This window comes from Indicator indicator, unplaced genomic scaffold, assembly GCF_027791375.1.
Source record: "Indicator indicator isolate 239-I01 unplaced genomic scaffold, UM_Iind_1.1 iindUn_scaffold_88, whole genome shotgun sequence".
NCBI lineage: Eukaryota > Metazoa > Chordata > Aves > Piciformes > Indicatoridae > Indicator > Indicator indicator.
In genome coordinates this window covers 127,886-144,949 of record NW_026539209.1, presented here as the reverse complement: position 1 = coordinate 144,949, position 17,064 = coordinate 127,886, and the positions used below count along the sequence as shown (strand labels likewise).

General features: G+C 57.2%; 2 protein-coding genes and 1 non-coding gene across 3 annotated transcripts in view; 1 reads left to right on the top strand and 2 right to left on the bottom strand.

Annotated features, from left to right (window-relative positions):
• The window catches only part of LOC128980263 (zinc finger protein 91-like), a 150,316-nt gene that overhangs the window by 32,495 nt on the left and 100,757 nt on the right, over window positions 1-17,064 (top strand).
• Window positions 645-16,316, bottom strand: LOC128980262 (oocyte zinc finger protein XlCOF6-like). Its single transcript, XM_054398720.1, has 4 exons — window positions 15,891-16,316; window positions 10,585-11,064; window positions 2,006-2,201; window positions 645-1,960 (listed from the first exon to the last, which is right to left on the bottom strand). The coding sequence occupies exons 1-4, from the start codon at window positions 16,314-16,316 to the stop codon at window positions 645-647; spliced, it is 2,418 nt and encodes an 805-aa protein (XP_054254695.1).
• LOC128980265 (U2 spliceosomal RNA) lies at window positions 15,857-16,048 on the bottom strand. Its single transcript, XR_008489475.1, has one exon. It is a non-coding gene; the product is annotated as a U2 spliceosomal RNA (small nuclear RNA).

Sequence of the window (17,064 nt, the reverse complement as noted above, 5' to 3'; positions counted from 1 at the left end):
GGAGGAGTGTTTCTGGGCACTGTGCTGAGGGGCAGCATCCTTTCTTGCAATCATTTAACTCTTTACACTCTTCATCCTTCTAAAATCTCCTCAACACTCAAAGAAATCTCTTCCCACTTCTGAGTGGGTAGAAAGGCGGAGGGAAGCCCCACGTCAGCAAGAATCCATCAGGAACACTGCTGAGCTAGGATGAAGGCTTCTGGAAGCACCAGGCCTGCTGGAAAGCAGCAGAGCCCCTTAGTGGAAAGCTGACAGAAGCTTTCTGAGTGCTTCCAAACACCTCCCTGAGATCCCCTCTATGCCCTCCAAAGATTCTGAAAATCAATCCTAGAAAACTCCAGACCCCCAAACACCTAACATCCCTTGAGTCCCCCGAAAAAACCCTCTGAGTTGTCCCTGAGACCACTCCCATCAAGACACTCTCAAGACTCTTCTGAGAACCTCTCTTTGACCTCCCTGAACTGGACACACAGCTCTATTCCTGTGCTGACTCAGCACAGTAATTCTTCTCATCAGCACTAATTGGTGTTCAAAAGGGCAGGAGGTGCTTGATCCTGCTGCAGTCCCCAGCCTCTGAGAAATGCAGGTGAAAAAGAGGTGATTTTGGTTCAATCTGCTGGGAAGACCCTTACAGGGGATCACCATTAACCCGACACTGGATGGATCGATTTGTGCCTCCCCGACAGTGTGGGCTGCTCACTCATGTGACTGCGGCGATGCTTGGTAAGATTGGAGATGCTGCTGAAGCTCTCGCTGCAGTCAGCACAGGTGAAAGGCTTCTCACCAGTGTGCACACGACGGTGCTTTGTGAGGGTGGAGCTGCGGGTGAAGCTCTTTCCACAGTCAGCACAGGTGAAAGGCTTCTCAGCAGTGTGCACAAGACGGTGCTGTGTGAGATAGGATCTGCAGGTGAAGCTCTTGCCACAGTCAGCACAGGTGAAAGGCTTCTCACCAGTGTGCACATGACGGTGCTGGGTGAGGTTGGAGCTCTGTGTGAAGCTCTTGCCGCAGTGGGCACAGCTGTAGGGTTTGTCACCGCTGTGGATGAGTTGGTGCTGGATAAACAAAGTGCTCGTGGTGAAGCTCTTGCCACACTCAGCACAGGGGAACAGCTTCTCTCCGGTGTGGATGCGACGGTGGATGGTGAGTGTGGAGATATGTTTGAACCTCTTGCCGCAGTCAGCACAGGTGAAAGGCTTCTCACCAATGTGCACACGACAATGCTTGGTGAGATAGGAGCTGCAGGTGAAGCTCTTGCTGCAGTGGGCACACCTGTACAGTTTGTCACCACTGTGGATGAGTTGGTGCTGGATAAATAAAGTGCTCGTGGTGAAGCTCTTGCCACATTCAGCACAGGGGAAGAGTTTCTCTCCAGTGTGGATGCGGCGGTGAATGCTGAGGGTAGAGCTGTGTTTGAAGCTGTTGCCACAGTCAGCACAGGTGAAAGGCTTCTCCCCAGTATGCACACGACGGTGCCGTGTGAGGTTTGAGCTCTCTGTGAAGCTCTTGCCACAGTCTGCACAGGTGAAAGGCTTCTCACCAGTGTGCACACGATGGTGCTTGGTGAGGGTGGAGCTGAGTGTGAAGCTCTTCCCACAGTGGGCACAGCTGTAGGGCTTTTCACCGCTGTGGATGAGTTGGTGCTGGATGAATAAAGTGCTCGTGGTGAAGCTCTTGCCGCACTCAGCACAGGGGAACAGCTTCTCTCCAGTGTGGATGCGGCGGTGGATGGTGAGGGTAGAGCTGGTTTTGAAGTTCTTCCCGCAGTCCCTGCAGGTGAACGACTTCACACTGGTGTGGGTGAGGCAGTGCTGTATGAGGTCATTGTTCCTGCTGAACCTCTTGCCACAGTCACCACAGATGAAGGGCCAGGAGCCAGGGCGGGGGCAGTGATGCTTCATCAACTCAGAGACAGCTGAGAAGCTCTGCCCACACTCAGGGCACTGATCCAGCTGCTCAGCTGGCACAGAGGGGCCATCCTCCTTCTGCTCCTCATCCTGGTCACCTTCATCCTCATCTTCCTCCTCATACAAATCATTATCATAGTCATCATTCTCCTCTCTATTCTCCATCTTCTCATCCTCTCCCTTTGGGCTACACTTCTGCTCCTTCATCTTGTTCTCGGGGTAGTTCTCATCCCAGCTGTTCTCTGGATCCTTCTGTAAGGCCATGCTGGTGGGGGAAGAGGTCACTGCTGTGGCCTAGGGAAGATGGAAGCACCTGAGCCTAGGAGCCCAAGCCTTGACCTGCCTGGGTCATGACAGGCCCTGAGTCACAACACCTCCCAATACACAACATTCAGCTGGGGCAGGGAAAAGAGAGCAGCTCTCAAACCCCCAGTTCATGCCATGGTGAAAGGTCAGACCTCCAATACCTGTGCTGAGACCTCAGGTTCCTGTGAGCAGTGGCCTGAGGCAACTTGGGACTTACAAGAGGTCTCATCCCACTGTGCTCCAGCCTGGCAGCATTGGCAGGGTGGTTCCTGGCCCAAGCCCTCTCCTTTCATCTCTCCTGGCTCAGACAATGGAGGGAACAGCACTGACCAAGGAAGACCAAACCACCTCCAACCTCACACCAACACTCCACATCCAAACCCCAAATGTCACCTCCAGCCACACAACTGACACACACCAACCTGGGGAGCTCCCAGACTCCCACCACACCTGATTGTACTTTGGAGACCCTAGAGGAGTGAAACGCGGTGGGCAGGAGGGGCTGGAGGAGGCTGGGAGGTGCCCCAGGCATCAGCAATGGGCTGGGGTCCTGCTCTTGCCCCACTCTGGCTTCTTTCCCTGCTGGACTGTTCCAACAGGCAGATCTGCAAACTCTGCTCTTTCTCAGCACACAGCAGCAGGGCTGATGGATAGAGAAGGACACAGCCCCTGCCACAGACAAGAAAAGGCCACAGAGGAGAACACTGACCTGCAAGGGATGGCTCAGCACTACCCAGGACCAGGTAGCAGAGCTGAGTTTTGCTAGGGTCAGCTGCCAAGCCCAGCTGCGCAGGCAGAGCACATAGCCAGCGCTGCTAAAGATGGGAGGCTGAAAAAATGCAGACTCAGCTCCTTCCCATCACACAACCCTCAGCACACAGCTGCAGCCCAGCACCACAAGACAGCTGCCTCCACACAGCCTCTCCTAGGCCTTGACTGTACCTTCCTCCCACTACCTGACCAGGCCTCTGCTGCCTGCAGATGCATTTGCCAGGAGATGTTGCTCTGGACATAGGTCCCCTCCCTGGCCTTGCCCCCACCACACCCACTCTGTGATCATCTCTGCCCTGCACAAACCTCTCTGCTGCCCACTCTCCAAGAGAAAATCAGAGCAGCCCTGAGCACACAGACAAAGGGAGGTTCATGCCCTCTAGAGATGCAGCAAAGGGGGGAGGGACTTGGTCAGCTTCATGCAAAACCTCTTCAGCCCTCACTGTGCTGCTGGAGGAGTCTCTGTCTCCTGGACAATCCTGACATCTCCAGCACCATTCACACACAGACAGAGAGACTCATTGCAAAGCTTTTGGCTTCCTTCTCTCTCTGCCCATTTCTCTCAGCTTTCTCTTTGCACTTCTCCTGCAGCTGCCACTTCACATCCCCAAGACAAAATGAGGTTTGCTGGGAGGGCACAGTGCCCAGGGGCTGTTGCTCATCTCCCAGCTGACACATGCAGAGCTGCAGCAGAATTCATTCCTTTCAGCTCCTGAAATCCTGCCACATTCTGACATTTCCTGCACACACCTTTGCAACCTGGGCCCTGCATCCTGCCCCCTTTTTAGGGGGACAAGGCCTAATTCCTGCTTGATCATTCCCAGGCCTTTCCCCCATTCCCAGACCATCCATGGCCCTGCTGCCTTTGTTCTCCCATGGCCCTGTGGGCCCCACCTCTACTGCAGATGGAAGGCTGGAGTGCAAATGTTATGGCTGAGGAAGCATCTAAGGAACAGGGCTGGAACCAGGAGCACAAGAATGGAAGGGGCTCGAGACTAAAGGCTGGCATGAACTGGAGGGCTGGAAGAACAGCAACAAGCCAAGGGGGAGTTACAGATGAGGGGTGGGGAGGGACCCTGCAGCCACCTCATGAAGCAACTGAGGGCATAGAGAGGGATTGAGGTGCGTCTCTCAGGCACCTCTTGTCCTGGGCTATGGCTGGGGTTGTGGCTAGGACCTCTGAGTGACTGTTTGGGCTGTGCTGGATGGCAGGAGGTGGCAGGGGACTGTCCTGAGCCAGGCTGCATTTGGACCTTTCAGCTTCTGGGCTCAGCTGCAGCCAGCACCATTGCAGGTAGGAGCCAGGCAGTGCCACACAGCTGCTCAACTAACCCCTCCCACCCCCTGCAGCCATGACCCTTCATCCAGCCATTGGTCCAGCTGCACTCACTTGCTGCCCTCTGAGAGTCCCCAGGTCTGATCTACACACCCAGCATGGCCCAACACAAATCCCTGAATGACAGCATGGAGGAGAATACCCTGGAGAACAAGTTGGAGGAGCTCAAGTGGGAAAGTTGGAGAGGTGGCCAAGGTGTACCTCGGGAGGTCGTTCAACAAGAGCAAGTGCAGAGTCCTGCACTTGGCCTGGAAGAAGCCTCACAATCAGTACAGGCTGGGGAAGGAGGTGATAGAAAGCAGCTGTGCAGTAAAGGACTTGAGGCTGCTGGTGGAGGAGAAGCTGGCCAGGAGCAGGCAGTGTCAGCTTGCAGCACAGAAGGCCAAGGGCAGCCTGGGCTGCACCAAAAGCAGTGTGGGCAGCAGAGCCAGACAGCTGATTCTGCCACTTTCCTCTGCTCTAGGGACACCTCACCTGCAGTACTGCAGCCAGCTCTGGAGCCCTCAACACAGGAAGGACATGGACCTGATGGAGAGGGTCCAGAGGAGGTCATGAAAAGGATCAGGGGCTTGGAGCAGCTCTGCTATGAGGCCAGGCTGAGGGAGCTGGGGGTGATCAGCCTGCAGAAGAGAAGACTCTGGGGACACCTAACAGCAGCCTGCCAGTACCTGAAGGGGCTACAAGAAGGCTGCAGAGGGACTGTTTGCAAAGCCTGCAGGGACAGGACCAGGGCCAATGGCTCCAAACTAGAGCAGAGCAGATTCGGACTGGATGTGAGGAACAAGTTCTGCACCATGAGGCTGCTGCAACACTGCAACAGCTTGCCAGGGGAGGGCAGTTCCCACGCTCAGAACCTTTCCCCAAGCTCACACCCTGCTCCCAAGCACAAAACCAGCTACCAAACTCAGGAATCAGCAAATAAGCTCACAACCACTCCCCAAGCTCAGACCCAGTATGCAAGCTCAAGAACCAGCAAATAAACTGAGACCCAGTGCCCAAGCTCAGGACTGGTGGCCATGCTCAGAACCAGCCCCCATGCTCAGGAACCAGTAAATAACCTCAGAACCACTTCCCAGGCTCAGACCTAGCACCCAAGCTCTAGAACCACCTCCCAAGCTCAAAAGCAGCTTCCAAGCTCAGAACCAGTGCCCAAATTCAAAACCACTCCCCAAGTTTAGACACCAGCAAATGACCTCAGAACCAACTCCCAAGCTCCAAACCAAGCAACCAAGATCAAAAAAAAACTCCCAAGCTCAGACCCAGTATCACAACTTGGCTGCTTTCAAGTTTCATTCATTGAAGTTCTGCTAAGTGTCCAAATTCAAGATTCAGAGAATGCTTTGGGCTGGAAGGGACCCCAAAGATCAGCCAGCTCCAACCCCCCTGCCATGGCCAGGGACACCTGCCACCACACCAGGCTGCTCAAGCCCTCATCCAACCTGGCCCTCAACACCTCCAGGGAGGGGGCAGCCAGCACCTCCCTGTACAACCTGCTCCAGTCTCTCACCACCCCCACTCCAAACAGTTTCCTCCCAAGCACTACTTCAAATCTGACCTCCTCAAGCTTCAATCCATTCCCCCTCAGCCCATCACTCCCACACCCTGACAGAAGTCCCTCCACAGCTCTCCTGCAGCCCCCAGCAGCTACCACAAGGATGCTCCAACCTCTCCCCACAGCTTTCTCCTCTGCAGCCTCAACAGCCACAACTCATCCAGCCCAACCCCACAGGGGAGCTGCCCCAGCCCTCCCACCAACCCCATGGACTCCTACAGACCCCCTCCAACACCTCAACCTCCTGCCCCTCCTGGGGGCACCACAACTGGGCACAGCACTCCAGGTGGGAGCACAGAAAGCTGGCAGCACAAAAACCATTGCAGCAAAAGCTTCAGTGTGTGCTCAGCTTCCAAACCCCAAGGGATCTCTACTTGGGGACAAGAGAAAGGACCAAAGGCATCCAAGACACTGATCCAACACCTGGGAATGCACAAAACAACCAGCAAGAGCTTCAAGGAACACCAGACTTGCACTGGGCTGCAAAGCTCTCCAGAAGAAAACCAGCCCAGAAGGTGGCCAGTGCCCAGGGCAGTGAAAATCCCAGGCTCTCCCTCTCCTGCTGCACAAGGAAAGGTTGAGTTGCCCACAAGAAGCCAAACACTTCCTCACACACATCCAGGCTCAGCACTTCAGCTTTAACCTCCCTCAAGCCCTTTTCTGCAAGCAGCACTTCCTCATTCCACATCTCCAGCAACACAACAGGCCTTCAAGGCTCTCCTACACTCCACACCTCTCAGCCACACCCACACAGCTTGGCCACCTACAAGCCTTCAAGCTTCCTTCTCACCACTTCTCTTCCCAACTCTCACCTCCCTTTTGCTCTCTCAGCACACCACAAACTAACCCAAGAAGGCTCCAGGGGACACCACTGCTTGCAATCAGCCCAGGCAATTCCAAGGGAAGACTCTCAGCCCAGAGGGAAAACCCAAACCTTTCAGCTCCACACAGGACTCTCTCCCATTTCCCTTTCTTTCCAGCACCTTCAGCACCTAAGATGCATTTGCTGGGGCTCAGCTTCCTCACACAGCCACACAATTGCTTGGCCTGCAAAATCCCTCTCTGAGCATGGAGTCCAACTGGTAGCCCCAACACCACCAGGGCCAGCAAACCATGGCCCCATGGCCACACCTTGCTGCAACCCCTCCAGGCATGGCCACTCCACCGCCTCCCTGGGCAGCCTCTTCCAATCCCTCACCACTCTGCCACCAAACTCATTTCTCCTCCTCTCCAACCTAACCCTCCCCTGACACAATTTCAGGACACTTCCTCTCCTTCTACCACCTGACACTAGGCACAAGAGCCCAACCCCCACTCACTGCAGCCTCCTTGCAGGGAGCTCTAGAGGCCAAGGAGGTGTCCCCTCAGCCTCCTCTTCTCCACACTACACACCCCCAGCTCCCTCACCTGCTCCTCACCAGCCCTGCCCTCCAGACCCTTTCTTCAACACCTTTCCTGCCCTTCTCTGCACTTGCTCCAGACCCTCAAAGTCCTTCTTGGAGTGAGGGACCCAAAACTGACCCCAGCAATGGAGCTGTGGCCTCCCCAGTGCCCAGGAGAGGAGGACAAGCCCTGCCCTGGCCCTGCTGGACACAGCATTGCTCAGACTAGCAGAGCACTGGAATTGCTTTGGGCACTTGCAGCAATGATTTCCTTCCCTTCCCATCTCATTGCACAGCAAAGAGCAGCACAGCCACACAGACCACCCCCCCAGAACCCTATAACCACCCACAACACCCAACACCAGACCCCCACAGCTACCCACAGACTGCCCACAGCCCCAGAGATCCCTAGAAAACAGCAGCCTGGGAGGGGGGCTGCAGCCACTGGCAGTCTGGGGGGGCTAAGGCCCTGTACCCCCCAAACAGCCTCCCCTAACTGTTTCCCCCCAAGCAGCCCACCCTGCACCCTAACACAAGCAGGAGAAGCCAAGGCCCAGCCCAAAACGCCCCCAGGAAAACCACAACAGCAGCCTAAGACCTCCAAATGCCTCCCTGGGACCCTCAGTTACCTTACTGCACCCCAAAGCTATCCCAAAGGAACCAAAAATGGCCCAAAAGGAGTTCACAGACGGAGTTGAGAGAGAAGAACAGAACGGTCCTAAAATGTTGCTTTCCCAACTCTTTTCTTTACCCGTAGTCAGGAAGGGTTCAAACCAGAGCTGCCATGGCCCTGCTGCTCAGAATCCCTCCAGAGCAACCCAGTCCTGCATCCGTTGGGGGGATGCTTTCTGGCCATCTGCAGCTTGGAAGCCATTTTTGGTTCTTTTGCCGTACTTTTGGGGCGCCAGGGGAGTAACTCAGACTCCCAGGTAGGCATTTTGGGGTCCCAGGATGGTGTTTTGGTTCCTTGGTGCTGTTTTAGGATCCTGGGTTCTTACTTTGGTCTCTTAGAGGAACATTCTGAGCTCCAGGAGGCATTTTGGGCTGTGCCTTTGCTCCTCCTGCTCGTGGCAGGGGCCAGCCTGGGCTGCCCAGGGGGGCCAAAGAGGGTCTGGAGAGACTGTTCAGGGGCTTCAGGGCTCCCCCCACACCTCCCAGGACCTGCAGCTGGCTGTGCTGGGCCAGCAGGAAATGTCATCAAAGGCTCTTGGAGCCTCCCTGGGGCCTGCTTGCTGCCCTCCATGCAGCACCCAAGGCCTGGCTGGAGGCACCCAGCACAGCCACAGCAGCCTCAGCAGCACCACAGGAGGCTGTCGGAGGCCACAGCAGCCAGGTCCCACCCACCCCCAAACTCTACAGACCCTCACAGACTCTACCCTGCCCCACAGGATCCCAAGTCCGGCCCCAAGATCCCCTCAGCCCCAGGGGACCCTCAGCCCAGCCACAGCTTTCCTCCAAGACTCCCAAAGGATCCAGATTACAACCCTCAGCCCCAAGGGATCCCAAGCCCAACACCACACCCCCCCCACAACCCTACCCCTGCCCCCCCTGCCCCAAGGACCAGGCCTGCAAGACCCCACAGATACCCTACCCACAGCCTCCCCAGCCCAACCCACAGCAGACCCCCCAGGACTCCTGGCAGAGGGCTGGGCGGTGCCTACCCTGGGCAGGATGCCAGAAGAACATGCAGCCTCTGGCAGTCTGAGCAAATGCAGCCTGAAAAGAGGCTGCAGGGACAGCTGCCACCAGAGCTGCCACCCCCCTGGCCACCCACCACCCAAAAAACCCGAAGAAACCACCACACAAGCTGTAGGGGCACTTGGGGATCCAGGGGAACCTCTTGGGGATCCAGGGAGATCACTTTGGTGTCCCTGGGGGCAATTTTGAGATGCCAGGAGGGAAATTAAAGAGTCCAGGGAAAGGATCTGAGGCTCCTTTGAGTTTCCTTCGGGACCACTCTAGGGCCCTGGGTTCCACTGGGGCATACTAGGGAAATATTTTGAGTTTCAGGACTCATTCTAGGGTCTCCTAGGGCTATTTTGGAGTCCAGTGGAACATTTTGTGGTTCCAGAGAAGTATTTTGGGGTCCATTTTTAACTTCCATTCCTAAAGTGGCCTGGAACTCAATGGCCAAGAGGGAGTCCACCAAAACTGAATGGATACCCCAAAACCAGGGGGTCCCCCTCAAAAGTCAGAGAACCCCAAAGCACAACAACCAGGGGGGGAATCTGGAACTCCTGTGGAGCAGCACAGGGGGGCCAGGGGCTTAGGGGCAGCCTGCAAATAGAGGGTCCCCAAAACCATGCAGTGAGTCTGGGGTCATTTGTGGTAGTGGTGGCAGCACAGGGCTGGGCACAGCAGAGCCCCACAGGAAGGGGGTGGGGGACACAGAGACCTTTGATGCCACCACCCCCAGCACAGCCAAACCACCTCACAGCACAGCAGCCGCTTGGCACCTGCCAGCGCAAAGCCTGCAGCTGCCCCTAGCAGGGGGATTCAGCAGCACCAGGAACCCCCAAACCTCCCCACAACCCTCCCGACCCCACCACAGCCCCACAGCTGCCCCCCACACCAAGCCCATGGACCCCTCCCTCACCCCAAAGCCCAGCCCCAGCCCTACAGACCCCTCCCAGAACAGCACACACACCACACACCTCCCCACCCCCTGCAGACCCCCCACAACTCCACAGCCCCTCACAAGCCACAGAAGTTTCTCAACCTGCCCCGGGCCTGCTTGCTGCCCTCCATGCAGCGCCCAAGGCCTGGCTGGAGGCGCCCAGCACGGCCTGCGGCCACAGCAGCCTCAGCAGCGCCGCAGGAGGCCACAGCAGCCGGGCCCCACCCACCCCCAAACACTACAGACCCCCACAGACCCCCACCCAGCCCCACACGATCCCAAGCCCGGCCCCAACATCCCCCTCAGCCCCAGGGGATCCTCACCCAACCCCACACACTCCCTTCCCCACAACTCCACACACTTCCCCTCCCCAACCCCACCGACCCCTCCCCAACTCCCCACCCCACCCCCACCCCTACCAGCGTCCCCACACCCCTACAGCCCCCACCCCACAACCGCACAGACCCCAGCCCATAGCTCACAGCGCCCCGCAACCCAACACCCCCCGCAAAATCCCCTCAGCCCTCCCCCAAACCCCACAGGCCCCTCCCATAGCCCCCCACAGGCGCCCCCAGCCCCACCCACCCCAACCCCACAAACCCTTCACCGACCCCACACACCCTCCCCATACCACAGACGCCCCCAGCAGCCCCACGGAGCCCTCCCCAGGCCCCTGCCCGCGACAAAACCCTCAGCCCCACAGACTCCCTCACCCCACCTGCAGCCGGCACAAAGGGGACGCAGAGCAGGAGGACGACCAAGAGCTCAGCGCACAGGAAGCTGCTGACCGCCGGCCCCGGCAGGCTCCTGCCGACCACACAGCGCTGGGAGGGAGACCCTGGACCGGACCCTCCGCAGACGGTGGCCTCGCAGGAGCCGAGCGGACGCCCAGAGCTGGGTCCGGAATAGGAAGTCCCGCCCACGCCTGGGCAGACAGAGCCAATCAGAGGCGCCGGCAGCGCGGCAGCTCCTCCCCCTGGGCGCTGCCGAGGCACAGCGAGGAGCTGCCACTGCCGGCCGCGGCCGCCATTGTTCCTGCCCCGTGGGGAGCGGCAGCAGTTGCGGAGCGCGGGAGAAGTGCCGGAGGTGCTGGCGGGCGAGCGGCAGCTGCCGGCTCGTGAGCTGCGGCGGGGCGGGAGGGGCTGAGGGGGCCGGGGAGCGCTGAGGGCGGCGGCAGCGCAGCGGGGAAGAGTCTGGGCGGGCCCCGGGGCATGCTGAGAGCCGGGGAGCGTTTAGTTGCTGGCCCCGGGGCTGCGCGGCCCAGGACAAGCTCAGGCTTTAGGTTTTCCTTCCTTTTTGTTGGAGTTTTTCCCTGCTTCCCAGCAGGTCGCCATTGCCTGCTTTGGAACACCTTGGCTTTGTCTCCAGACCTAGCAGCCTCTGGCTGCTCCTCTCCCCTGTATTGCTGCTTTGAGCTTCAGGGAGCAAAAGCTGAGCTGGCTTTCAACAGCCTCCTTGTCTCCTGAGCCACCTCTGCCATTGTGTTTCTCTCCACCTGTTGTATCTACCTGCCTGAAACACTGCTGCTCAGCTCATCCCTGGTAGAGAGGCAACCTGCTGAGAGACAGCTTGTGCTGAGCAGATGGTTCCAGAGGGCTTGGATTGCTGAGGGAACTTTCTCAGGCTTGGCTTTGCTTTGCTTCCCAACAGCAACAATTCTTCTGTGGCTGTGTGCAGCCAGTTGTGGAAGGAGAGCAGGGGGGAGATGGTGCCATGGAGCTGTGAGCTGCAGCTGCAGAGAGCAGGGGAGAAGTCTGATGCAAGGAGCAGTGCTGTAAGCCCCAGGTGGGCAATGAGAGGCATGGGGAGGTTGGGAGGGTGAGGAGCAAAGTTGTGCATAGAGTGTCAGGCCTCCAGGGACAGCTTCTGCTCCCAGTGCAGACCTGCTGAGGAGACAGCCTGGATCAGTATCACCTGGGGGATGCTGCTGTCACCTCTCCTCTGTCTCAGACATAATAAAATTTTTTCCCTTTGCCATGCAAACTGAGCTGTGTTAGCTGCAGTTTGACATCCTGAAGAGAACTGCAGAAAGAGAAAAACTCCTGAGGGCACCTGGGGCTCATTGCATGAACCTCAGGAACTGCCAGGAGACTGAAGAAACCTCTCAAGAAGTCAGAAACAAAACTCAGAGTAGCTTGAAGCATTGATTGGCTTCACTGAGGCTGAAGCCTCTCCAGGGACACGTTGGAGCAGCTCAGTGGAGGCCACAACTGCAGGGAGCCAGAGGCAAAGTGCAGGGCAGCAAACCCTGGGCTTGGTTTGTGGAGCACAAAGGCCAAGGCCTGAGCACAGCCCCTGGGCAGGCAGATCCTGTCCCTCAGGTGTGGGCCAAGGCTCTGCAGGTGCCGTGGGCTGTGCTCTGTGTGATGCTGAGGGAAGGACAAGGGGATGGCAGCCCCCAGCCTGCCTGGAGCTGTGCCAGGAGGCAATGAAGCACAGAATCACAGAAAGCCAAAGCACAGTTTGAATTGAAGCTAGCCAGGAAGGTTAAAGGGAACATTAAGAATTTCTACAGATATATTAATGGTCAAAAGAAGCCTAGGGAAGGTGTGGGCCCCCTCAGAAAGGAAACAGGTGAAATGGTCACAAGGGACCTGGAAAAGGCTGAGGTTCTCAAGGACTTCTTTACCTCAGTCTTCACTGCAAGGGCCTCCAGCCACACTCCTGGAATAGTCATGGAAGCTAATGGCAGGGACCGGGAGGAAGAACTGCCCATCATAAATGAAGGTCAGGTTGGTGATCACCTGAAGAACCTGAAAGTGTTCAAGTCCGTGGGACCTGACGGGATACACCCACGGGTACTGAGAGAACTGGCAGATGAGGCTGCTAAACCCCTCTCTATTATATTCCAAAAGTCCTGGCAGTCTGGGGAAGTCCCCACTGACTGGAAAAGGGAAAACATTACTCCCATTTTCAAAAAGGGGAAGAAGGAAGAACCAGGGAACTACAGGCCAGGAAGTCTCACCTCTGTGCCTGGTAAGATCATGGAGCACATTCTCCTGGAGGTACTTCTGAGACAGAAGAATAGTGAAGAGGTGATTTGGTACAGTCAGCATGGGTTTACCAAGGGCAAATCCTGCCTGAGAAACCTGGTGGCCTTCTATGACAAAGTCACAACATTAATAGATGAGGGGAGAGCAGCTGATGTCATTTACCTGGACCTGAGCAAAGCCTTCGACACTGTCCCACACCACCTCCTGGTCTCCAAACTGGTGACACATGGGTTTGATGGGTGGAGCACGAGATGGATAAAGAACTGGCTTGAAGGCCACACCCAAAGAGTGGCTGTCAATGGCTCCATGTCCCAGTGGAGGCCAGGGACAAGCGGAGTCCCTCAGGGCTCAGTCCTGGGACCAGTCTTGTTTAACATCTTTGTCGGTGCTATGGACAGTGGCATTGAGTGCACCCTCAGCAAGTTTGCTGCTGACACCAAGCTGTGTGGTGCAGCAGACAGGCTGGAGGGAATGCATCCATCCAGAGGGACCTGGACAGGCTGGAGATGTGGGCACAAGCCAGCCTCATGAGGTTCAACAAGACCATGTGCAAGGTCCTGCATCTGGGTTGAGGCAATCCCAAGCACAAATCCAGGCTGGGCAGTGAGTGGCTGGAAAGCAGCCCTGAGGAGAGGGACTTGGGGGTGCTGGTGGAGGAGAAGCTCAACAGGAGCTGTCAGTGTGCACTTGCAGCCCAGAAAGCCAACCAGAGCCTGGGCTGCATCAAGAGAAGTGTGGCCAGCAGGTCAAGGGAGGTGATTCTCCCCCTCTGCTCAGCTCTGGTGAGACCCCACCTGGAGTACTGCGTCCAGTCCTGGAGCCCCTATTACAAGAGGGATTTGGACATGCTGGATGGTGTCCAGAGAAGGGTCACCAGGCTGATCAGAGGGCTGGAGCACCTCTCCTATGAGGACAGACTGGTAAGGAACTTTTTAGGGTATCAGGTAGTGAAAGGACTAGGTAGAATGGAATAAAGCTGGAAGTGGGGAGATTCAGGCTGGAAGTGAGGAAGAAGTTCTTCACCATGAGAGTGGTGAGAGCCTGGAATGGGTTGCCCAGGAATGTGGTTGGGGCCCCATCCCTGGAGGTGTTTAAGGCCAGGCTGTATGAGGCTCTGGCCAGCCTGATCTTGTGTGAGGTGTCCCTGCCTATGGCAGGGGGTTGGAACTAGATGATCCTTGTGGTCCCTTCCAACCCTGACTGATTCTATGATTCTAATTAACCAGGTTGGAAAAGACCTCAGAGAACATCAAGACCAAGCTATCCCCCAACACCATCTACTCAACTAATCCATGGCACTTAGTTCCTCATCCAGTCTCTTTTTAAACACTTCCAGGGACGGTGACTCCACCACCTGCCTGGGCAGCACATCCCAATGGCCAATCTCTCTTGCTGTGAAGAATTTCTTCCTAAGATCCAGCCCAAACCTCCCCTGCTGCAGCTTGAGACTGTGTCCTCTCTTTCTGTCACTGGTTGCCTGGGAGAAGAGACCAACCCCCACCTGCCTACAGCCTCCCTTCAGGTAGTTGTAGACAGCAATGAGGTCTCCCCTGAGCCTCCTCTTCTCCAGGCTAAACCTCCCCAGCTCCTTCAGCCTCTCCTCACAGGGCTGTGCTCCAGATCCCTCCCCAGCTTTGTTGCCCTTCTCTGGACACGTTCCAGCATCTCAACATCTTTCTTGAATTGAGGAGCTCAGAACTGGACAAGGTGTGGCCTACCCAATGCTGAGTACAAGGCAGAATGACTTCCCTGTTCCTGCTGGCCACACTATTCCTGATGCAGGCCAGGATGCCATTTGCCTTCTTGGCCACCTGGGCACACTGCTGGCTCCTGTTCAGCTGCTGTCAACCAGTTCCTCCAGGTCCCTTTCTGCCTGGCTGCTCTCCAGCCACTCTGTCCCCAGCCTGCATGGGGTTCTTGTGGCCAATGTGTAGAACCTGGCATTCAGCCTTGTTCAGTCTCATGCCCTTGGACTCTGCCCATCTGTCCAGCCTGGCAAGGTCCCTCTGCTGAGCCTCCTACCCTCCAACAGATCAGCTCCTGATCCCAGCTTCGTGTCATCTGCAAACTTACTGTGATGGACTCAGTCCCCTCATCCAGATCATCAAGAAAGATATTGACCAGGATGGGGCCCAACACTGATCCCTGGGGCTCCCCCAGTGCCTTAGGCCCAGGTCTCCTCACAGGCCTTGGTGGCAGATGGTTGCCATAGTCACGGGGCAAAGCCTTTGGTTCTCTTGATGACTGCCAGCCTTGCCAGTGCCCTTTGCCATCTCCAGCACAGGTTGTCCTACTCTGTCCCACAGCTGCTGCTGTCTCCCTGCAGGCTCCAAACTCCATCTGCTGTCTTCACCTTGCACTGCATGGCCACGCCCCATCCCTGCCACTCTCGACCCCCATTGGTCTCTCATTAGCATAGCTCCTCCCCTCCACTCCCCCTCCACTTCACTCCTCCCCAGAGCCCAAATGCGTTCCCAACCCCTCTTCCACTGCTCTCGCAACAGGTGACAGAGAAATGACTCCAGCTGCTGGCTGCGCCCTGGGTGGAGCACTCTGCCTCTGCCTGGCTTGAGGAGGAGGGGAACTGAAGGCAGAAAACCAGGCAGGGGGCAAGGAAAGGGAGGGAGACATTGGCTCCAGTTCTGTAGCAAACCCCAAATCCTCATTTTTTCACCACCGAATTCCGTTAAGCTCAGCTCAGGAGGGTTTGAGGAGCGTAAAGGATGGTTTGAAGGATCTCCAGGAGGCTTTGAGGGATCTAAAGCAGGGTTTGAGGAGGTCTAGAGAGGGTTTGAGGGACATAAGGCAGGGTTTGAATGATCTAAGGAGGGTTCACCTAAAGGAGGCTTTGAGGTATCTAAGGATGATCTGAGAGAGCTAAAGGACAGTTTGAGAGTCCTCGGAAAATTTTGAGAGCTTGAATGAGTAAAGAAGGAAAGCAAGGGAAGAGAGAGAACAGAAAGTTTTGTCGTTAACCAGCAAAGCTCCCCGTGGGGGGTGCACCGTTCGTACAGGTACTGCAATACCAAGACGATGCGCGGAGCGGAGGGAAGCAAGCTCCGGATCCAACTCCAGCGCCGAAAAATCCGTTTAATGGAAAATCCTCTAATCCAGGACGTATCAGATATTAAACTGATAAGAACAAATATTACACTTGATTTTAGCCAAAAGGCCGAGAAGCGATCCCGATTTATGCCGCCCACACACACCCATGCCCCGCGGGGCTCCCTGAGGCCACGGTCACGGCCGTGCCGCCCGCAGCCGCCTCCGGCCTCCGTTCCCCGCCCGTCCCGCACGGCCCCGGTCGGACTCGCGGCCACCGAGCTCCATTCAATCCCCGCCGGTGTGCCCCTGCGCACGGCATCCCGGCATGCCTCGCATCCCTCATTACCATGATCCCGACCACGCTCTGCATTCGCCCCGCCCTTGTCTTTCCTCCCGGCCAATGGCATCGCAAGCCCCGCCTCCGTTCCTGCAAGACCCGCCCCTCTCCCAACCCACCGTCCCCGATTGGCAGGGCTCAGCGCGGCCTCCTGGCGTCCCCCTCAGCCCCTCCCGCCCCGCCGCATCTCACGATCTGGGGCCTCCATCCCAGCGCTCTGTGGTCGCCAGGAGCCTGCCGGGGCCGGCGGTCGGCAGCTTCCTGTGCGCTGAGCTCTTCGTCCTCCTCACCGGGGGTGAGGGTTGTGTGCTGGAGTTAGGGAGGGTTCTGTGGGGTTCCGGGAGTGGTCTGCGAGGTTGGGCGGCCTGGAGGGTCCGTGGGGTCTAGCGTGGTCTGCAGGGTTGGTGGAGAGTTTGTGTGGTAGGAGTTGGTGGTGCTGGGGGAGCCTCTGGGTGTTTGTTAGGTGGGGGAGGGGTCGTGAGGCTTGGAGAGAGGAGTCCTGGGATGATTGGAGAGGCTCCGTGGGTAGCTGTGGGGGTCTGTGGTATTGGAGGTGGTGTGGGGCGTTCTGTGTGTCTGGGGTGCGGCAGAGGTGTGTAGGGTCGGTGGGTGCTGTCTGTGCGGTTATGGGGCCATGGGTGGGGCTGGGGAGGGGTCGGTGTGTTTGGGGTTTCCTTGTGTTGCTGTCCTGCTGAATCCCCCTGCTAGGGGCAGCCTCAGGTCCCCTTTGGCTGCTGCTGTGTTGCAGCCGGAGCCCATTGGTGCCCCTGCAGGGGCTGGCCCTGGCCCTGTGTCCCTGGCCCTGTGTCCCTCTGCTG

What these genes read in the sequence shown, in the direction of transcription:
- LOC128980262 (XM_054398720.1), bottom strand. Translation starts at nt 16,316, where the DNA reads ATGCCATTGGCCGGGAGGAAAGACAAGGGCGGGGCGAATGCAGAGCGT. An exon ending in CCGCTCCGCGCATCGTCTTG is followed by an intron (nt 11,065 to 15,890) that starts GTATTGCAGTAC and finishes GGGCCCGCCCAG; the next exon opens with ACTCTTCCCCGCTGCGCTGC. An exon ending in TTGTGCCGGCTGCAGGTGGG is followed by an intron (nt 2,202 to 10,584) that starts GTGAGGGAGTCT and finishes CATCTTCCCTAG; the next exon opens with GCCACAGCAGTGACCTCTTC.